The sequence below is a fragment of the Chelonoidis abingdonii genome, chromosome 6, assembly GCF_003597395.2.
Source record: "Chelonoidis abingdonii isolate Lonesome George chromosome 6, CheloAbing_2.0, whole genome shotgun sequence".
Classification (NCBI taxonomy): Eukaryota; Metazoa; Chordata; order Testudines; family Testudinidae; genus Chelonoidis; species Chelonoidis abingdonii.
Genome location: NC_133774.1, coordinates 47,675,668 through 47,699,165, shown reverse-complemented (window position 1 = coordinate 47,699,165; position 23,498 = coordinate 47,675,668). Strand labels below are relative to the sequence as shown.

Here is a 23,498-nt window from a genome sequence, read left to right as displayed (position 1 = left end):
CGCTTTTTTAAAAAATGTGAAAATAAATGAAATTTGTTTTTTGCCATTTGTTACACTTCATCAGGGATGTCATTGTAGATAGGTTTCTACATGGTAGTCTCTAAGGTATGTATTGGTATACCAGACTTGTCACATAGAAAAAATATATGAAGGATTTGTGCATAGAAAACTTTATTTCTGGGTACAAGATTATAGTAAAGACTATAGCATAGTAAAGATTTGTGAATGGGAATTCATTACTGGTGCTTAAAAAGAAGCACAGGCTTAATACATGCTTTGTTGGATTGGGGCCTTGCAGTATCCAGCCTGAGGTTTGCACACCTGCAAATTCCCACCCTTCTCTCCCCTAGCAACCAATTGGCTCAACATTAAATGTATAATCTCCCTTCTTCTTTCAGGCCATCTGGAGGGATTCTTGCCTGCAGGGGGAGGAATGGCTGAGGGAAGGGGGAATGTATTCAGAACTAGTATGTATCTTTTACTTGGGTACTGAAAGTGGGTGGAGGCTTTCTATTAAACTGGATGTCCCCCGCAGTTGTGCGTTAAAGACAGAAGAGATGGTTAAGGGGTGACTTGATCACAATGTATACATTTTTGTATGGGGAAACAAATTTTATAATTGAAGAGTCTTCTCCTTTGCAGACAAAAGTATAACATAATCCACTGGCTGGAAGTTGAAACTGGACAAATTGAAACTAGAAATAAGGTGCACATTTTTAGCAGTGAGGGTAATTAATCAGTGGAACAAGTAACCAAGAGTTGTGGTGGAGTCTTCATCACTAGACGCTTTAAAATCAAGATTGGATGTTTTTCTGAACTCTAGTTCAAATAGGAATGAATTCACCCAAGTCCTCTGGCCTGTGTTATGCAGGTGATCAGATTAGATTATCACAATGCTCACCTTTGTCCGTATAGTCTAGGAATTTGATTCCTCAGGGGTTCAAACTATTCCCCAGAGAACTTCCAGTTTGAGCCCACAGCAGCTGTTTTTGCACACACTATAGCAGTGGGATGTGTGCAGTAAACATTACCTCGACATTGCCGTGAAGCTTGTTGAAATGCCTTGAATTTTTTTAGGCCCCCAGCCCCCCCAAAAGCCTCCCCACCCCAGCAGAAATTTTTGTGAAAAACATTTGCTAGTTGTTAAATATCTCACATGCTTTCACTGATACAACATTTGACATGGCATCATTACACACCATACTTTGCCATGGCATATTGCTTTAGACTATAACAAAGATCTAACCCAGCAAAACAGTCTTTGATCAAAGGATATCCTGTTTAGGCTATTGTAACCCTTTCTGGTATTATTCATGTTGAATAACCACTGTAAAATAGTTGGCTCCTTGTAGCTGTTTCTGCCACTTCTTCCCCACCCCTTCTTTTCAGCATGGTGGATGTGAACGATTAAGCAGGCTCTAGCCCTCATTTTGGGTCCAGTGCTGCCACCTGCACTCACAGATAGCCATACCTTACTACATAAGAAGCCCTTTTGATGGGACTGCTTGCAGAGGGCTATGAAGCAAGCCCTATGGAGCACAGGTGACTGTGCAGGCTACTCCTATAATGGTGTAAGCTATGCCATGCCCTTGCAGTACAATTTGTGGGCATAAGGCATGGGAATGGCTTCTACTGCACCCCTCTGGGGATGTAAAAGGGACATGTTTGACATTACAACCCAGAGGGGCCTACAGCGATCCTAGAAGTTCTTGGAAAATTCTGCCTTCACTTGCATTGTGAAACCTTGAGCAGCCCTGTCTCCTCGGAGTGACTGGGGATGCTCTAGCACTGACCTTGGGCTCACCTCTCTTGTCCCAAAAGGATACTGAGGGTTAGCTGCCTATTTGTGTCCTGTGTGAGCTGCCACATTCCTTGATTGAATGTAGCTGGCAAGGCAAACTGCTCCAGCTGTGTGTGTGGACGACACAGGTTTAAAACACTTGTGATGTACATGCTACCAGCCTCTGCTGACCTAGGGAATGTGAACAGTGTCCATTTGCATACCCCATTGCTTTCTTTGGTGACTCCTCCTTCATTTGTATATTGCAGCATGCTATGTCAGACAGACAGGATGCAAGCTGCTCAGGGCTAGGTGCAGCTCCACATGATTCCCTGTAACTCAGAGGTAGCAAGGCAGGTGACTTACCAACTCACTACCGTAAACTTCGTGCTCCTGCAGAACCTAACGCATGGGCATAGGGTGGATGAGGAGTGTGATCAGAGTAGGGTACTAATCACCATGAGTAAGGGTGGCAAAACTGAGCTCCTAGTTAGAGCTCTGTGAATAACTGATTTTATTAGTAATATTTGTTTATTTTCTTTGGTTTCCTGGCTGAACCAAAAAAGTGCTGCTGAGTGAATTTGTTTTGTGTCAAACAAGATGTTTTGGTTTTGAGTTTAATCTTTTAAAAATGACAGTAAAATTCAAAATGAATAGTAGTTTCTAATCAAAACATCAAAATGTTTCATTCTGAAAACACTGAAATGTTTTGATGCTTTAAAAAAATATTTGGAGGGGGGATTTGGGTGGGTTGCCAAAAATTTTGGTGAATTCACACAATGTTTCAGTTACCCTGAATCTGTATTTTTGGGCAAAAAATGTTTTGGATGGACCACTTCACCCAGCTCTTCTACTAGTGTGACTAGAGTAAAATACAATGTCCACTATTATTTTAGCAAGGGGCTTCAGCAGACTTTCCCCTTTAGTGTTGGTTAGCGACATATAAATAAGGGTGTGTATGCCTGTAGAGAGGAGGGTTGTGGGGCTGAGCGATCTGTTCACTTGTTATCCCACTTCAACAAAAATACTTTCTAAAAACCATAACTAGAGAATGAGGCAGTATGATGTGGCAATTAAATTCTGTTAAGTCTGTCCTGCCTGAGAAGTGTATACTTTATTCCTGGAAACATACAGAGCATGTTGATAATATAGAGTAGTGTTCAATTTGTGTAATTTGAAATCGGGTGTTTATGTGAAAACTTAGTAAGGGAGTGATGATATTTTGCCCTAGAGAAATATTTTAAACACAGAGTGGAGCAATCTGGTGCGCTCCAGTAGCAAAAAAAGAAAAAAAGACCTTAGTAATCTTAGGATCAATGAAGATGATTAAACATTATCCAGGAGCATGCAGCAAATTTCATCAGAATCAGGTAATTTCCCCACCCAAAAGATTTTTCACAAGGCCAGTGCATCACTGGTCCTTGAAAATGGACTTGCAAAATTGGTTTATACAGTACCAGGAAAGCAGTTTTTAAATTACAGTAGAGTAGTCAAAAAGTACCTGATATTTTTATTTTTTACTTGAGGGAAGTCACTATTTTAGAGTGACTGACTTAGGAAAACACAATTAAAAATGAATGTCTGTTCCCTTACAGTCACAGACATCAAACAGAAAAGCACTCATAATGCATAAAAGCACAACAGTATCTGTAATTTCCTGTGCCATGTGCTTGTTGCTTCTGACATTGTTGCTCTTTCTTCTTAGAATGCAATTATATCTATAGAAACTTTTTAAAAGAATTTTTGCAAATAATTGAACAGACAATGCTTGTTAAGGATCATATTAAATGTAACCCTTTTAAATGTTTTCTTTTTTACATATTTTACTTTTGATACCACTTCAGCTCTACAAGATTCATCGTGATGAGAAGTATGCAGGAGACAATTCACAGGCAGGTTAGAATATGATCATTTATCTATATATGCGTCTTCATTTTAAAAACAAAATGAGGCCAGATTCTTTGCTAGTATAAATCAGTGTAGCTCCATTCTGTTCAGTCCAGTGGTGTTACCCCATCAGAGGGGCTGGCCCATGACTGACTGAGGCCAACTGGCAATGTACTGCTAAACAATGTGCATCACTTATAAACAAGTTTTGAGTAACAGTCCCCACTTTTATATTACCTTATGGCATAGAGCACTTAGCCAGTGCTCAGAGTTAAAATACAATAGTTGTAGTTGTATTTAATAGTGGGTCAGATCTTTAGCTGGTATAAATTGGCATAGATCCACTGCCTGAACTGAAGGGTGCTATACTGATTTATGCCAATGGAGGATTTGGCCTAATGCCTTCCAAGTAGGGTGATGAGATGTCCTGATTTTATAGGGACAGTCCTGATTATGGGGTCTTTTTCTTATGTAAGCTCCTATTATCTGCCACCCCTGTCCCGATTTTTCATATTTGCTGTCTGGTCACCCTACTTCCAAGTAAGGACCATCAAAGGGCTGTAAGAAAAGCAAATGGGTCACTAAAACTTTTCTATGTATGGCTGACTCTCCTCTAAAGAGCCAGTTCTGGTGTGTTCTTGGTGTTGAGAATGAGATGTTGAATACAGGACTGAAAGTTGGGAATTCCTGCTTTCTAATTCCTAATCTGACATTGGTTCCTTTGCCTGCGTTTCTTAGGTTTACTACCCCATGTCATGTTGTTTGGTTACAAGACAAATTGTATTAATTTTAACTGTTTTTCAACTTTCCTTTACATCATTTAAGGACAGTTAAAATTTAATAGTGAATGAAATGTAAAATGCATTCATTACGCAGTTACTGGTAATTTCCATGTAAGTAAGTTACATACATAAAAGGTTGTTACAAGGAAGAGGGAGGAGAATCGTTCTCGTTAACCTCTGAGGATAGGGCAAGAAGCAATGGGCTTAAACTACAGCAAGGGTGGTTTCGGGTGGACTTTGGGAAAAACTTCTTAACTGTCAGGGTGGTAAGCACTAGAATAAATTGCCTAGGGAGGTTGTGGAATCTCTATTGTTGGAGATTTTCAAGAGCAGGTAAGATAGGGAGGTTCTAGATAATATTTAGTTCTGCCTTAAGTGATGGAGACTGGACTAGAAGACCTCTTGAGGTCTCTTCCAGTCCTAAGATTCTGATTCTGTACATATAGTCTCCTTGCAGAAAGTTATCATGTTCAAGTTCTCAGCCAAAGGTTTGTCCCAGAAGTTATTCAATGTATCCTAGTATCCAGGGGAAGCTAAGACATTCACTTGTTCAGAAAACATGCACTGTTAGGTAATAAAAGTGCTTTATCTGAGGAAGAAGGGGCACAAGATCAGTTTTTAGGGTTGTAAACATCTTTTATTGATCTAAATGATCTGCTGTTTTAAACAGATACAGCTTTCTTCCCTTTTCTGTTTGACTCTCGTAGGTTCTTATACTTCCCCCATCATCAGAGTTTTTGGGTGTAGTACCTAAACCTTTCCTGCCCCAAATCATGGCGGAGTGCTGCTGTGCACTGTTAAATAGCTCCTGTATTTCATTTAGAGGGTCACTGTTTTCCAGTAGTGGTTGAAGTGATCCCTTACCTACCTTTTAAGGACGTTTATTAATATTTGTAAAACACTGAGATATTTATGGTGTAAGATAGCAATAGTAGTAGTAAAACCGTGTGCAATTTCCTGTTCCTATTCCAATCACTGCCATAAAAAATGATTCATGTTGTGTTATGCTATTTGCTCCTACCACAATATTTATTTATTACAATAAATGGCATCGTTCTTTTCCACCTTTCCTTTACTGGCTATAGAATCTGGGAACGAGGGAAGATGGGAATGCCTGTGATTCAAATTGCAGAACGCTGAAATGGTCACAATGCTACTGTTTACTAGTATATTTTACAGCTTCTGTAATACATTTTGATCCCACCGTCTCCATGTGACAGAGCTCAGTGAGAACAGGAAGGCACACTGAATGAAGTCATGTTGGTGATTATGGAGTGCAATGAAAATAGAAAATCTTGAAGTTGTCATGATTCATTGAAAATGTATCTACAGTAGGAGACCTTCTAATCACCAAGTCATAAATAAATCTTCATCTCAATGTTCAACAGACGTTTTCTATTAAAGTTGTTGCGTTTGTATAAAATCTTCTTTATGTACTGTGTCTGCTCATGCAAACAAGACATTGATGGTTCGCTAAAGGCCAATGCTAGGCAGTCTTCCTCCACCAAAGTTGTCATTGCATCTCAATCTTGACCTTAACATCATGACTTATTCCACCCCAGGATTTCACCACACATCAATCTCTGCTGAGGTTCTTGTGACCTCGACAAAGGTCATCTTGCTCTCTTCACGTGGGCACCTACTTCATTCTTCTAGAAAGCAAGACTAGTGCTTCAAACTCACCCATCTCCTTGCAGTGGCTTTATTTTAAGTTGCCTCTTATTTCTTGCTTTGGGATGTTTATGGTTACGTGCCAACAAATCACACTTTTGCCGCATAACTGTACCTTAATTATATTCCATCTCAGAATTTAGCAAACGTTTTAAGTATGGTATTAACCTATTAGCAAAGACTTCAGTTCAGTGGGGGTAAGCATAAAGTGCCTGGTTTCACTCTTTGTTTTTTAAAAAGTGTGGGGGTTTTGTAGCCATTCTCAGAATCCCCCCTCCCCTCCGCCTCCCCATGATGGTTGTTGGGTTATATGCATTTGGTCAAAATACAACACAGGGCCAAATACATCACTAGCTAAGTAGTCTCAACTCCACTGAGTTTGCTAGTTGCTCCTGCTAACACCAGTGATGAATTTGACCATTATTTGATTATTTATTATATTCTGTTAGAACCTGAAGGCCTCAGCCAGGCCAGGACCCCATTGTACTAGGCATTGTACAAACATATAGTAAATGGTGGTCCCTGCCTCAGCTGACTTTACAATCTAAGGCCCCAGTCCTGCATAGGGTTGTTGTATAATGCTTGAGCTGAAGCATCTGTGTAGTCCTGCTGAAGTCAATAGGAATACTCAGATGTTTAAACATATGCACTTGCATAAGTGCATGCAGGATTGGGACCTAAAGACCAGACTGAGCAGGTGTGTGAACAAACAGGTGGGGAGAAGGGATGATGGTACAGCTCCATGCATAATTTGTAGGTGTAAAAACCCAATCAGTAGCAGTAATCACAACCTGTAGCAAGAATGTAACAGAGGAGCTGGGATCTTGATCCCTTAATGCAACTCAGTAAATTCAGGAAAGTGGCTTTCAAACTTTCACCACTGTGTGGAATAAGATAAAACCCTGTCACCTGCTTGTACAGGAAATTTGGGGACTTTAAAGTAACCTTGGACCTCTAATGGGAAAAAGCTACTCTCAGGGCTTGTCTACACTTGATATGCTACAGTAGCAGAGCTGACACAGTGAAGATACTGCCTACACCAGGGGAGAGGTTCTCCTGTTGGCGTAGATAATCCACCTCCCGAGATGCAGTAGCTAGGTCAGTGAAAGAATACTTTCATCAACCTAGTGCTGTCTACATCGGGGTGAAGTCATCTTAACTGTGTCACTTAGGGATATAGATTTTTCACACCTCTGAGGGACGTAGTTGGGTTGACCTAACTTTTTAGTGCCACTGAATCACTGCATCTAAAGATCAGTCTTATGACAAACTTTTGAACAATTTTAGTCCCTTTACAATATTTACTATATCAATAGTTTACATGTCTTTAAATTCTAAGACATTTTAGTAAAATCATATACCATTAAGCTTCCAACCAACAGTACTGTGTACGTTATAATATTTATATCTTTATACTATTGTCTGTTCACATTAGATGCATACCTCCAGCATCACATGAAGTTAATAAATATCAATTTAATGATGGTCTTAATCCTTTAAATTATTATTATCCTTTATCATTATCCTTTAGTTCTCTGTGATCTGTGACTGACTGGCTCTTCTGATACTACAATGATGGGCATTTTAGAAATATGTATAGATAAATAAATGGAAACTATTTTACAATGTAAAGTAAACTGTGGTCATGTATCTGGAAGAAAAATCTAGAATTTTACCATATTATCCTTTTGAGATTATCATGAGGCATGTAAAGTGCATCTGTTTTTATCTGACTATTTCTTGGTCTGATAGATGGGAATTTTCTCTCTCGTCAATGTCAGGAATGGTAGTTTGGTTTGTAGCTAATTGCTTGGCAGCAATTGACTTGATTTAAAAACAATCACTGTAATTCTTTCTTTTTTTAATATAAATATTCAATGCAATAAAAAAATGTCCAGCTCAGTTCTGTGTGGAGAGGCAGGACAGTCTTCTGGTTAAAGAACAGGACTGGGAGTTAGGAGACCAACAGTATGTCTACACTACGAAATTAGATCAATTTATAGAAGTCGATTTTTTAGAAATCGATTTTATATAGTCAATTGTGTGTGACTCCACTTAAGACCATTAAGACTATTAAGTCAGCGGAGTGCATCCACAGTAGCAAGGCTACCGTTGACTTTTGGAGCATTGCACTGTGGGTAGCTATCCCACAGTTCCCCCAGTCTCCGCCGCCTATGGGAATTCTGGGTTGAATTCCCAATGCCTGATGGGGCAAAAACATTGTCGCGAGTGGTTCTGGGTAAATGTTATCAGCCCCCTCTTCCTCTTCCCATGAAAGTAACGGCAATAAATGGTTTTTCGCCTTTTTTCCTGAGTTACCTGTACAGATGACATACCACAGCAAGCATGGAGCCGCTCAGCTCACTGTCACCATATGTCTCTTGAGTGCTGCTGGCAGATGCGGTACTGCAGTGCTACACAGCAGCAGCTCATTGCCTTTTGGCAGCAGATGGTGCATTATGACTGGTAGCCATCGTCGTCATCTCCTGGGTGCTCTTTTAGCTGACCTCGGTGAGGTCAGTCCAGGGCCCCTGGACATAAATGGGAGATGACGATGGCCAGCAGTCATATTGCACCGTCTTCTGGCAAGCAGCCGGAGATGACGATGGCCAACAGTTATACTGCACCGTCTGCTGCCAACCTAAGATGTATAAGAGAGATGGAGTGGCTCAAAACAATAAAGAGACCAGATTTGTTTTGTATTCATTTGCTCCCCTCTTCCTCCATGAATAGTGTGGGGAGGGATACCTCAGTGGTTTGAGCACTGGCCTGCTAAACCCAGGATTTTGAGTTCAGTCCTTGAGGGGACCATTCTGTGTGACAACCCTGAAAGCCATGTCACCAGTCACCCCTCCCTCTGTCAGAGCAACAGCAGACAATCGTTTTGCGCCTTTTTTCAGTGCAGACACCATAGCATGGCAAGCATGGAGCCTGCTCAGATCACCACTGAAATTATGAGCACTGTAAACCCCACACACATTATCCTGCAGTATATGCAGAACCAGAACCTGCAAAAGCAAAACCAGGTGAGGAGGCGACAGCAGCACAGTGACGAGAATGATGAGGACATGGACACAGACTTCTCTCAAAGTACAGGTCCCAGCAATGTGGACATCATGGTGTTAATGGGGCAGGTTCATGCCGTGGAATGCTGATTCTGGGCCCAAGAAACAAGCACAGACTAGTGGGACCGAATAGTGTTGCATGTCTGGGATGATTCCCAGTAGCTGCGAAACTTTTGCATGTGTAAGGGCACTTTCATGGAACTTTGTGACGTGCTTCAGGGCAGGGGAAAGCAAAAGAATACCAAGATGAGAGCAGCCCTCACAGTTCACAAGCGAGTGGCAATAGCCCTGTGGAAGCTTGCAATGCCAGATAGCTACTGGTCAGTCAGGAATCAGTTTGGAGTGGGCAAATCTACTGTGAGGGCTGCTGTGTCCAAGTAGCCAATGCAACCAAAGAGTTGCTGATATCAAGGGTAGTGAATCTGGGAAATGTGCAGGTTATAGGGGATGGCTTTGCTGCAATGGGATTCCCTAACTGTGGTGGGGCGATAGACGGAACCCATATCCCTATCTTGGCACCAGAGCACCAAGCCAGTGAGTACATAAACCGCAAGGGATACTTTTCAATGGTGCTGCAAGCACTGGTGGATCACAAGGGACATTTCACCAACATCAACGTGGGATGGCTGGGAAAGGTGCATGACGCTTACATCTTCAGGACCTCTGGTCTGTTTCAAAAGCTGCAGCAAGGGACTTTCTTCCCAGACCAGAAAATAACCGTTGAGGATGTTGAAATGCCCATAGTTATCCTTGGGGACCCAGCCTAACCCTTAATGCCATGGCTCATGAAGCTGTACACAGGCAGCCTGGGTAGTAGTCAGGAGCTGTTCAACTATAGGCTGAGCAAGTGTGGAATGGTGGTAGAATGTGCATTTGGATGTTTAAAAGCACGCTGGCGCAGTTTACAGACTCGGGTAGACCTCAGCGAAACCAATATTCCCATTGTAATTACCGCTTGCTGTGTGCTTCACAATATCTATGAGAGTAAGGGGGAGATGTTTATGGTGGGGTGGGAGGTTGAGGCAAATTGTCTGGCCACTGATTACATGCAGACAGATACCAGGACAGTTAGAAGAGTACAGGAGGGCGCGGTGTGCATCAGAGAAGCTTTGAAAACCAGTTTCATGACTGGCCAGGCTACAGTGTGAAAGTTCTGTTTTGTTTCTCCTAGATGAATGCCCCCTCACCCCCTTGGTTCACTCTATTTCCCTGTAAGCTAACCACCCTACCCTCCCCCCTTTGATCACCGCTTGCAGAGGCAATAAAGTCATTGTTCCTTCACATTCATGCATTCGTTATTAATTCATCACACAAATGGGGGATAACTGCGAAGGTAGCCCGGGAGGGATGGGGGAGGAGGGAAGCCACCAGGTGGGTTGGGGGAGGAGGGAAGGACAAGGCCACATTGCACTTTAAAACTTATTGAATGCCAGCTTTTGGTTGCTTGGGCAGTCCTCTGGGATGGAGTGGTTGGGTGCCTGGAGGCCCCCCCACTGCGTTCTTGGGCGTCTGGGTGAGGAGACTATATGGAACTTGGGGAGGAGGGTGGTTGGTTACACAGGGGCTGTAGTGGTGGTCTGTGCTCAAGCTGCCTTTCCTGAACCTCAGTCATAGGCCAGAGCATATCAGTTTGTTCCTCCAGTAGCCTCAGCATTACCTCTTGTCTTCTGTCACCAAGCTGACACCACCTATCATCCTCAGCCCGCCACTTATTATCTTCAGCCTGCCACCTGTCCTCGCATTCATATTGTGCTTTCCTGGACTCTGACATTGTCTGCGTCCACGCATTCTGGGCTCTTTCAATGTGGGAGGACTGCATGAGCTCAGAACATTTCATTGTGAGTGCAGTTTTTTTTCGCCCTCTAATCTTCGCTAGCCTCTGGGAAGAAGATAGTCTGAGCGTTGAAACACATGAAGCTGATGGAGGGAAAAAATGTGATTAGTAGTTAAAGACACATTTTAGAGAACAATGGGTAGATTCTTTCATGGTAAACCTTTCTGTTAACATTACATAGTACATGTGCTTTCGGTACAAGGTCGCATTTTGCCTCTTATTGAGGGTATGCCGGTTTGGTGTCAGAACTTTCACGCAGGGCCAGGCAACAGATTTGGCTTGCAGGCAGCCATGGTAAGACAGTCTTTTGGCTTCTTTAACTTTTATAATATGTGGGAATGGTTTCAAACAGCAGTGGCCTCATTTCCCATACCAGCCATTGGGTTGGCCATTTAAAAGGAAGAGGGGCTGTGGTTTTCGGGTTAACATGCAGCACAAACCCAACTAACCCCCCTCCCCCCACACACACCCAATTCTCTGGGATGATCACTTCACCCCTCCCCCTACCGCATGGGTAACAGCAGGGAACATTTTTGTTCAGCCACAGGCAAACAGCCCAGCAGGAACAGGTACCTCTGAATGTTCCCTTAATAAAATCACCCTATTTCAACCAGGTGACCAGGAATGATATCACTCTCCTGAGGATAACACAGAGAGATAAAGAACAGATGTTGTTTGAATGCCAGCAAACACTGGGACCATACGCTGCCGTGCTTTGCTATGCAAAGATTCCAGACTACGTGCTACTGGCCTGGCGTGGTAAAGTGTCCTACTGTGGAGGACAGAATAAGGCTGCCCTCCCCAGAAACCTTTTGCAAAGGCTTTGGGAGTACATCCAGGAGAGTTTTATGGAGATGTCCCTGGAGGATTTCCACTCCATCCCCAGGCATGTTAGCAGACTTTTCCAGTAGCTGTACTGGCTGCGAATACCAGGACAAATTAATCATTAAACATGTTTGCTTTTAAACCATGTATAATATTTACAAAGGTACACTCACCAGAGGATCTTTCTCCACCTGATGGATCCTGGAGGCAGCCTTGGGTGGGTTCAGGGGGTACTGACAGGTCCAGGGTGAGAAACAGTTCCTGGCTGTTGGGGAAAATGGTTTCTCCGCTTCCTTGCTGTGAGCTATCATCAACCTCGTCCTCATCATCTTCCTTGTCCCCATAATCTGCATCCTGTTGCGTGCTACTTCATTGACAGAGTTCTGGCTGCACCACCTAGAATGGCATGCAGCTCATCGGAGAAACGGCATGTCTGGGGCTCTAACCCAGAGTGGCTGTTTGCCTCTCTGTTTTTTTGGTAGGCTTACCTCAGCTCCTTAAGTTTCACGCAGCACTGCTGTGGGTCTGTCTTATAGTGTCTGTCCTTCATGCCCTTTGAGATTTTTTCAAATGTTTGGGCATTTCATCTTTTGGAACGGAGTTCTGATAGCACGGATTCATCTCCCCCTACAGCGATCAGATCCCGTACCTCCCAATTGGTCCATGCTGGGGCTCTTTTGCGATTCTGGAACTCTATCATGGTCATCTCTGCTGATGAGATCTGCACTCACCTGTAGATTGCCATGCTGGCCAAACAGGAAATGAGATTCAAAAGTTCCTGGGCCTTTTCCTGTCTACCTGGACAGTGCATCTGAGTTGAGAGTGCTGTCCACAGCGGTCACAATGGAGCACTCTGGGATAGCTCCTGGAGGCCAATACTGTCAAATTGCATTCACACTACCCCAAATTTGACCCGGCAAGGTCGATTTCAGCACTAATCCCCTTATCAGGGGAGGAGTAGAGAGAGTGATTTTAACAGCCCTTTAAGTCGAAAATAATGGCTTTGTCGTGTGGATGGGTGCAGGGTAAAGCGATCTAAGGCTGCTAAATTCAACCTAAACTTGTACTGTAGACCAGGGCTAAGCAGCTTGTCTTTCATGTGCAGCAACTTCCTGGGTGATCTTGGGCAAGTTACTAAGGGTCAGATTTCAAAGGTATTTAGGCTCCTAAAGAAGCAGATCGACACCTAGTGGAATTTTCAAAACTGCATAAGAACCTAACTCCAATTGATTGCAATGGGTATTAGTTGCCCTGGGCAAGATTTTAAGTATTTAAACCGAACTCCCATTGATTTCAATTATTTAACAAAACCTACCCTCAGGGCAATTTTGAAAATCCCACTAGGCACCTCTCTGCATCTTTAGAAATCTGGCCTTAATCTGTCTCTGCCTCCATTTATCTGTATAATGGAGCTAGCAATATCTCCCTGCCTCACAGGGGACTGAAGATAATGAGCTTTGGGATTTTAAGATGGAAGGGGCAGTAGAAGAGCAGTGTATTTATTATTGTTGTCATTTTAAAGTTTTCATTTTATATTTCTAGAATCCCACTCCTTCAGATGCAAGAACAGGAGGAAAGAATCAATTGATGTCAAATCAATAACATCTCGAAGCAGCGATGGTAAGAAAATAGAAATCCAAAAAGAATACAGTTAGAAATACAGAAAGCAAGTGACCTGAGCAATCAAAATACAGAGTTAAACAGGACAGATGCACTGAACAGCCTTCTCCTGAGCTACTGATGGAGAGACACACAAGTGACCTTTGACATTTCTTCCAACGTTTTTGTTATCCATTTATGTTGAATTTTGAGGTAGTTCCCAAAGCAGCAGTGGACACTAACTTTGCAGTATAGTGTATGGTCATGTACAGCCTGCATGAAGGTGAGGCGTGGCTGTGCTGCAGCAGGGGTAGGAGGGTTCTGGAAGAATGCATGATGGAGTGCCCCCTGTGAAAGGATGCAGCTTGTGCTCCTATGCTTGTTCAGCTTCACTGGCCAATGCCGGGGCCTGGGTGGGGGTCTTCAGCCCACAGGGGCCTGTACTGCTACTGGCTAAGACTCGCTCCTTATCCCATTTGTGGATGGCCACTGTGATAGGATGCGAGGATGGTGATGCTAGAGGCTTCTTCCACCATTTATACTCATTTGCACACACTCCCAAGTAATCATAGTTTAAAGAGATCTAAAAGCCTGGCTGTGGTCAGGCAGAGTCTGAGGGTTCAGGGTGTGAAACAAACAAAGGGAGAGTTGAAAGAAAAGCTAAACTGAATTAAGGCTATTTTAATTCTGAAGGAGAGTGTCCACACAGGGATTTAATGTGGTTTAAACTAATCCATTAAAATTACAGCTTCAGTTAACAGATTAATTTTCCTGAGTATTCCCATGTAGATAAGCCCCTAATAATAGGCACCAATATACCCTATACTCAATCATAAGCCAGTTCATTTATAAGCCGACCTCCCCAAGATGGATAAGTAAAAATGGAAAATGTTTATGACCCGTTCATAAGCCAACCCTATAATTCAGGGATCGGCAAACTTTGGCTCCTGGGCCATCAAGATAAGCTGCTGGTGGGCCGAGATGGTTTGTTTTTACCTCGAGCGTCCACAGGCACAGAGGTAAACCTAAGTAAACAAAACTGTCCTGGCGTGCCAGCGGCTTACCCTGACGGGCCGGGATGGCAACTGGTAGGGAAATGTTTTTTGGGGGGAGAAGCTAGGGACTAGGGGATTAACCCCTGTGATCACCCCCCACATGACCCCACCCCTAGCCCGGGACGCCCACACTCTCCCCATCCCATCCCTTCCCACCTTATTTGGGGAGGGCCAGGGGAGGATGTCTCTGGCCTGGCTGGAGCTGCTCCGGCAGGCTGGACAGCATGACCGCAGCCTGCTCTGGCGGGCTAGGCCGGGCGGCGTGGCTGCAGCCTGCCAGCCCCGGAGCTGCACCTGCTTCAGAGGCTGGGGGAGAGCAGCATGGACAGAAGTGGAGAGACTCTGGCCCCGCCTATTCTCTTCTGGCTCTGCTGGTTGTGCTGCCTCTCCTTGCTCCCTCTGTTGAGGGGAGGGGCTGTGTCCCACCTCTCCCTCTCTATACCTGTTCATAAGCCGACCCCCTTCTTTGGTGCTTCCCTTTTTTACTAAAAAATTCAGCTTATGAACGAATATATACAGTACTCAACTGAATCAGCTACAGTGGTGGTGCTAGTGACTGCTGATAGCTTCCTGCTGGACCCTCATGTGCAGGACATTAAGCAACTACGAACCCCTGGGCTAGCTAAGGGCATATTTTATTAGGTTGATCCCAGTGACAGTCTGTGTGCCAGTGACTCATAGGGCTCGCTCATTTAAATGTGTTCTGTGCTACGTGCAGTGTCAGAATCTCAATCTGTATATTTTATGCAAATTCAGCGCCAAGCTTACAGAATCGTCGGTATTCATCGATGGCAAGAATCCACTCAATGACAATAGAAGCACCCATCACAAAGGTAAAAAAATGTATCACTGACTGCTACTGTATGCCACAAACTCAGGGTTTGGTACTATCTTTGCAGAAAAATATGTGGGTGTTTTTATAACAAAGAGACTGTAGAAATTGTGTGTCTCAATTTTATTTACTTTGTTACAAATATCCTCTTTGGGGGTCTCCTTCTAAATCATAGCCATGAGATAGAATATCTGTGTGGCCCGTTTTCTCTTCCTTTTATATTGAGAGCCATTTAGAAAATCATAGCTTTGCCTCCACAATCACAATGTTTGAGTTCTGGCCTGGATTCTTTATCTGGAGAGCTGTATAGTCCCATAGTTTATTGGGTCTCAGTAGTCTGGTGGCATTACCTTGGGCCCAAACACACAACTTCTAAGAAGGATGCCTAGACTAGGCATTCACACCACTCTTCACTCAGGCTCCTGGTCCCCTTAGTTCCTCAGTAGGTTTCTCTTCACGTATCTGCTGCTTAAAGCAGCAAAACCATGGAATGTAAGGAGGGGGAATTCAAATTCAGAAAATCTAGACTCTGGTTGTTTATATAATATACTTAGTATTTGGGATGACCATAGGACCTCTACAAAGTGTGAAATAACAAAGTATACTGAATGCTGTCACTAAATGTTGTGGGGATTAAGATTGTGTAATAACATGAAAGGAACAATCTGGTTTCACTCTTCCCTCCCACTCCCTCAGGTTATTAACATTATCAATACTGCCCAGGAGAACAGCCCTGTCACGGTAGCAGAGGCTTTGGACAGAGTTTTGGAAATCTTAAGGACAACAGAACTTTACTCCCCTCAGTTAGGTACCAAAGATGAAGATCCTCATACAAGCGATCTTGTTGGAGGTCTGATGACTGTGAGTAGGAAAAGAAAATTTAAACACACATTAACTAACTGATCTGACATCATGGGTATCTTTCTTCCACCACTGGGGCAAGGGAATCCCTGCTTCCATCTGACTGACTGAGGATTCATCAGCTATAGTGCCTTTACCTTCGTAGTCGGGGGGACTACGATTCAGCTTTCCCTACTTGCCTTGCATTTAGGCTACACCAGTGAAGTTGACCCGAGAGGCACCAGTAAGCATGAAGATTGAAAAACAGCAATAGTAACAGTCAGTTGGCTTGGAAACACTGCTACTCGTATGTGACTAACTCTTTAGTTCCATTGGAAACTACATACATTAATCACCTAATCAGTTGTATCCCAAGTTCCTGAAATTTTTTAAGACAGAGTTACCCAATCACTGCACTGCAATTAAACTGAACAATTATTATACACCTGACTCAGTTAGTGACTACACAAGAGTTGTAAAACTGACCTGCTAAGGAGCCCTTGTTTTAATCCTTTTATCATGCCCAGACTGCCGTATGCACCAAACCTGCACTGGATTTTCATAGTGGAATATCTCAAACCCTCTTCCTACAAATGTTGGCCTGGAGCCCCAGAATGGGTCGCTTGTGGAAATAGCATAACTGACATGCAAAACAAGTGAAATTTGTGAATTCGATTAAAAAAAATCATGCAACCATCAGTGAAAGGGGATGAGAGGAGGCCATTACATTGTTGATCAAATAATACCCTTTCTAGAGACCTCCTACCAGTGGTATTCAATAGTCTGAGTGCCCCTGCTTTTAGACCTGTGTCATTAAAAAGGAAATCTTGCAGTAGCAGTTACCACGTTTTTTTATCAAACTTTTCAACTCCAGGAAAATGGAGTTGGAGCTTCTAAGTCCCTTGGTAGTTACTTCTACCTCTATATGCTGCTTGAGGCACTCACCAAAACATGACCAATATTTTGGGTACCGAGGGCTAGTTCCTATGGTGAAACAGTGTAAAGCGTTCTTTATATTTGATAATGGTTTCCTACAACTTATAGAATCTTTATTTCAGGATGGCTTGAGAAGACTGTCAGGAAATGAGTATGTATTTTCTAAGAGTAAGTTTCCACGTTAAACTTTTTTTGCCTGTGTTGTGTTTCATTGGCTGCAAACATTGATTTAGAATTCCAAACTAGTTTGCAATTTGATTATTTGTCTTTGGAAGTTGTTTTCCCAGTAATCTGAAGGCAAGTGTTAGAATGTCTCTAGTCTGGAACTGAAGCAGGTTCAAGTAATCAACATCATGTATTTGAGAAATCTAGAAACCAGACTGGAAAAGAATTAAAAAGAAAAATAATTATTTAATAATTAATCGTTAATTATCCGTAAAAAGTTATCCTTTGATTTGTTTGCTCTTCTTGATTTATGTCTAAACTTATGTAAAAACTGCAGTACCTGAAGTTATTTCTAAACTTGGTGCTTTCAGAAGGAATTAATTTCTAATAAGGATCCTGCAAATAAAATAAAAGTTTGTAAAAATCCATAATTAATTTCATTCCCAAATTCTCTTTTGACAGACATGAACCAAAGCCATAGTCACCTTTCAGTGCCAATTACCGTCAACGATGTACCACCTTGTATCGCACAGTTACTAGATAATGAAGAAAGCTGGGACTTTAATATTTTTGAACTGGAGGCTGTTACAAATAAAAGGTACAGAAAGCTGTCACATCCATACCCATAAATGAAGCTGTCAGGTGATCTATGGCACAAAGGAACCCTGTGTGTTTCACTATGTTTTTTTGGCATCGGCCTTTCAGAGAGACTCTCCCTTGTTGTGCGTGTTGTCACTGTGCTCCTTTGCAAACAGGTCAATATGCTGTTTTCAGAAATCAAGTACAGCTGGCCAGAAAGAGTCCGTGTCCATGCTAAGGGTACAGACACCTCACCCTGTCAGTCTCCTCTTCATCTCAACGCCCACAGGCCTACAGGATTCTTTCCTCACCAATTGATCTTGTCCCCTACCTGCTCCAATTCCCTCTCCACATAGACATTCTGTTTGGAATACTCTGCTGCCTTTACCTTCTAAATGCCCCACTGAATCCTTTTTTACCAACTCTTCCACAAAGGATTTTGAGGTATATTTTGTATCTGAAGGCTGTTCATGGTGCTGCAGGAAACAGCAAACCCCCATTAGAGCAGGCTCTGGGACAGGTCTGTGTTGAGGGTTTAAAAAAATAAGTGGAGGGGAGCAATAGTACTGGGCCCAATAGATTAATAGATTTTAAGGCCAGAGGGGACTATTGGATCATCTAGTCCAGGGGTTAGCAACCTTTCAGAAATGCTGTGCCGAGTCTTCATTTATTCACGCTAATTTAAGGTTTCGCATGCCGGTAATACATTTTAACGTTTTTAGAAGGTCTCCTTCTATAAGTCTATAATATATAACTATACTATTGTTGTATGTAAAGTTAATAAGGGTTCAAAATGTTTAAGAAGCTTCATTTAAAGTTAAATTAAAATGCAGAGCCCTCCGGACCGGTAGCCAGGATCTGGGCAGTGTGAGTGCCACTGAAAATCAGCTCGTGTGCCGCCTTCGGCACCTATGCCATAGGTTGCCTACCCCTGATTTGGTCTGTATAACACAGAGCATACACTTTTACCCAGCTAGCCCTCTATTGAGCCGAATAATTTGTGCTTCACTAAAGGACACCTTCCAGAAAGGTATGTTGTATTAACTTTGATGGAATAAATGGGCCCAGAGAGTCAAAGGTGTTAACATAACCCTGACACTGTACTACAATCAACAGTTAAACATAGCTCAGGGTTTCAAGGTCAGAGCCTCGGCCTGCTTAGTCCCATGTGAAAACACACCATTAAACAGCTTTTTAATCTTCCATTACAGAAAAAGAAGGAAAAAACTGTTAAAGCATTTCAAATGTAAATTATTATGCAGGTCTTTCATTTTAACACATCCCTGATTCCCATTCCCTGAGCTGTACAGAGTTTTTAGAAGGAAACACATCCTCCATCTGACAGTGTCTGTCTTAGGTGGTGTTAAAGATGGAAAAAACTGTCCTTTTTTGGGAGAAGAGGAGAAAGTTAGTGGAGATGAGTTGCTATTGCTGTTGAAGTCTGATCCCGTTTCCTAGAAGATAAAACGAGACAAATACACACAGGAGGGAAAAGAACAGCACAGAAAGAAAATGTAGCTTCTGTCTCTGGTGCTGACTGTCACTTGCAGCATTGCTGCTGGAGAAACGCAGTCAGAGCACATGGTCTTAATACCCACTTGATGACCTGGCAAACAGGTAGTGGTGTTGGGCTGTTTAGAACATTGCTTTTAGCTGCCTCTCTGGTCACAAGCTTACAGAAATGCTGCAAAATATACCATCTTACCCAGTTAAGTCAGACTCTCTTGTTAAGCAGAAGGCAAAAGGAGAGGGATAGGAAAGAGAAGAAAAAAGGTGCGGAAGGATAAAGACACAGTGGAGGAGGGGGCAGGAATCAAAGTCTCACACCCCAAATAGTGTTCAGGATCTAGCCACTGAGTAGTTAGATCCTGAACAGCATATCCTTGGCTCCTTTTTTCTGGCTGATCAGGTCATTTCTCAAGATCAGGATGACAAAGGCCCTGTGGTGTCACAGTGGATCTCAGGAGATAGATAGGGTGCCAGCTATGATGGTTGAGCTCCTTCCTTCCTGTACTTCTGCCTCTCAGCCAGCTACTTTTATTTTAAGGACCCCAAAAGGAAGTGATGGGTGAAATACCCCTTGTCCATCAATTCAGCCTGATTTCCAACACCAAGTTTAGTCCATTGGTTTCTGGTCCCACATTTCTCTTGTTCACGAGACTTAATTCAGCACAGTCGTTGAGTTCGATCAGTAGGCATCTTTGTTTGGATTAATTTAGAATGTCTCTTTTTCATTCCTTTCCCCATCAACGTTTGTTATAAACTATTATGACATTCTATAACATTTTATCCACATTCTCACAGTTAGGCTCATGCTTTGGGTAGGTAGGTCAGGCCCCAATTATTACAATAGGCATACAGTCTTGATTTGAAGACATCAAGAGATGAAGAATCCACCGCTTCCCTTGGTAGTTTGTTCCAGTGGTTAATCACTCTCACTGCTAATAGTGTGTGCCTTATTTCTAATTTGTGTTTGCCAGGCTTTAACATCTCATTATTGGTTCCTGCTATGCCTTTATCCATTAGATTAAAGAGCCTTATAGTTGGTCCTTCATCAATACAGTAATTCAGAAGCTGAGCAGTGTATGGGGCTCCCAGGCTCCGCTCCCCAAAAGTGGTCCTGTCCTCCCAAAGCAGGCACAATTTATGCATTCGATATCTCGTCAGTGTGGTCCATCATCTGTATAGGGAAGGAATGGCTTTAAGCTCCAAGCTATTCAGAGCAGTGTTGATAAACAGTATTGCCAACCTCGAGGCATTTAAAAACCATGAGTCAGATCCCCAAAAATAATAAGATTTAAAAAAAAAACAATAGGAGGGTTCTTTTCATTTGCCACTGGGTTTTGAGCTGTTAGGATACACTTGGGTCATGTTTTCAAGTTTTTTCTCAAAGACCATAAGGATTACACTTTTTTTTTTTTAAATGAAAGCTGAGATTGTTACATAATCAGAGGACACCAGGGGCTGAGGTTTTAAGAAAAACACCATGAGACTCCCAATAAAATCATAAGAAGTTGGCAACATTGTTTGCTCTGTGATGCTTTTCATAGCAGATTAAATTTAAGTCTGAAAGAGTGACAGAACGGGTAGTAAAATAACTGCTGGTTGACCAGAGCCTTAAAGAATCATCGTCATGTGATAAACTAAATGGTATCTATTTACACTTGTTTTTAAAAAAAAATGGGAATGTGCCAAACAGGAGACATGATGCACAATAGAAATTGTTAATTTGTTTGCATGCGTGTGTTTTTTCTACTTTGCTACATTTCCATTATACTTGTCTCCTTACTTGTTTTCCAGGCCATTAGTTTATTTGGGTTTAAAAGTTTTTGCCCGGTTTGGGGTCTGTGAATTTTTAAACTGTTCAGAAGCAACACTACGAGCCTGGTTCCAGGTGATTGAAGCCAACTACCACTCCACCAACTCATACCACAACTCCACACATGCAGCAGATGTTTTGCACGCTACTGCATTCTTTCTCAGAAAGGAGAGAGTTAAGGTACAACTTCTATTGTGAATTCTTTACTTTGACCCTTGAATAAACATACTTTAGGACTAATCAGATTATTTGTTCATTAACAGATGTGTCCATGACAGCCTCGTGTTACAAATAACATATTTGTACTTGACAGTCACACAGTAGAGCTGGGCATCTTTGCAACCAGTACATAATGCTTCTAGCTTCCCATGTCTGCTCTAGCCTTTGAACCTGCAGTCTTTGCTAACACAAGTAATTTCTCTGAAATCCATAGGACTATTAACGTGAAAAAGGCAATTAAACAAATAGGCATTGCAGGATCACACCCTTCATTAGCAACAGCTGTAATCTCTTGAAAATTTTGCATGGGGTGGGAGAGTGTCAAGAAATTACATGAAGATATACGTGATAAACCTAGTTTCATACAGAGAGAATACTGATCAGGAGTGGTAATGGCATTATTTTTTCTCCAGGGTTATTTTAGGAAATTGAATGCTATAAGGCTTCTAGATAGAATGACTTGCCAATCCCTTGCTTCTAGAAACATTTCTTTATTCACAGAAATGTAGCTGAAGCAATCATGAAACAATCTGTGTTTACCCTTTGAAAAATGGCATCTTCAGCCATTTTTTAGCAAAAGGAAAAAGTTAGTATCTGGTTTCCTTACCCCAAAATATATTGTAGTTATATGGTCAAAATCCAACTGAAAGACAGATTCAGAAATTAAATTTTTAAATGGGATTGCTACATCTCAGTTTACTTAAGTCAATGGCAGAAATATGATATTTAATTCTTTGATGGAAATTGTAGAACATGAGTATTTTGGTATGTACCTGGTGCTTTGCAAAACACAAAATAGAAATCCTGCTGCACGGTGCTTACCATCGCAGTCAGACATGCTACATGGCACAACAGCTGCAACAGAAGAAGGTGCAGAGAGATCACTGGGATGAAGACACAATAGAAAAGCTGCCTGGAAGAAGTGGTTTTGAGATGGGGAGAAGGTACTCTTAGCACTCAGTGAATGGGAAACTCACGCATGGAGAGAAGGCCTCTGTTCTGAAGAGCTTACCTTTGAACTCCAATATTTACCTAGTGATGTTCTAAAGATTTTATTGTGATTACTTACTAGGTGGTGAATAATGGTAGTTTTACTCTTTCTTGCAGGGAAACCTTGACCATTTAGATGAGGTGGCTGCGTTAATAGCTGCCACAGTTCATGACGTGGATCACCCAGGACGGACCAACTCTTTCCTATGCAATGCAGGAAGTGAATTAGCTGTACTTTATAATGACACTGCTGTATTGGAAAGTCACCATACAGCACTGGCGTTCCAGCTTACAGCTAAAGACAACAAATGCAACATTTTCAAGAATATTGATAGGTTAGCTTGCTGTGTTTATTTTATTCCTTTTGCATACACTGAAGATGCCACTTTTGTTTAATATAGAAAATTCGCACAAAAGCCTTGATCACTTCTAGAACTATACGATAGACAATTTAAAAAAAAAAATTCTTTCTTCCCCATGTCAGCTTTCCAAATGATATGTTTGGAAATGTAAAGATGTTTCATATTATTTTGTGGAATATGGTATTACTTAAAAAACCAACCGACTAGAACTCCAAGTTAATAGGAGGGGTTGTGGAAATATATTGTTACTATCCCTGGAATACTGAATTCTGTGTATTGATTACTCTGGGATATGTATGGAATGAACCTAACTTTAATTATTTAAAAAGATTTCTATGAGTGCCCTGCTGACTTCCTGTTCCTGCTTATTTCAGACAGATCCTTTACCACATCCCTTTTGAGGTTATAGCATCTTATGAATGACTTGTAATTTTATTGATTTAGTTTTAAGTTATGTAAAATGTCTATAGGCCACTAAAACCCCTGTGTGGCAAATTGCCGGTACTGTTCTGCTGGGTCTCGCGCTTTCTCTTCTCTGGGGTAGGTTCAGGGCGCTATTGCTTGCCTCTGAACCAGTTCTTACTCATTCCCCTAGTGTCCTTGGAGGAGGGGAGTGGAGAGGGAGGGACCTGGGCCCGTCCTCTACTCCAGGTCCCAACCCAGGGGCCCTGGGGTTGTGGTGAACCACTTGACTAGCGGTTTCTTCCCCTGGGTTACTTCCCTCTCATACCCGTCAGCTTGTGAAGGGCTTCTCGCCT

The 23,498-nt window shown here is 42.3% G+C and overlaps 1 protein-coding gene across 1 annotated transcript in view; it reads left to right on the top strand.

The window, feature by feature from the left end:
• PDE8B (phosphodiesterase 8B) overlaps positions 1–23,498 on the top strand; it is a 172,728-nt gene that overhangs the window by 130,321 nt on the left and 18,909 nt on the right. Inside the window, exons 11-18 of the mRNA XM_075066999.1 lie at positions 3,625–3,676; positions 13,387–13,464; positions 15,255–15,331; positions 16,027–16,191; positions 17,229–17,274; positions 17,734–17,869; positions 21,151–21,349; positions 22,496–22,713. Coding sequence (XP_074923100.1) covers positions 3,625–3,676; positions 13,387–13,464; positions 15,255–15,331; positions 16,027–16,191; positions 17,229–17,274; positions 17,734–17,869; positions 21,151–21,349; positions 22,496–22,713 — 971 coding nt within the window. The remainder of the gene's footprint in view (positions 1–3,624; positions 3,677–13,386; positions 13,465–15,254; positions 15,332–16,026; positions 16,192–17,228; positions 17,275–17,733; positions 17,870–21,150; positions 21,350–22,495; positions 22,714–23,498) is intronic.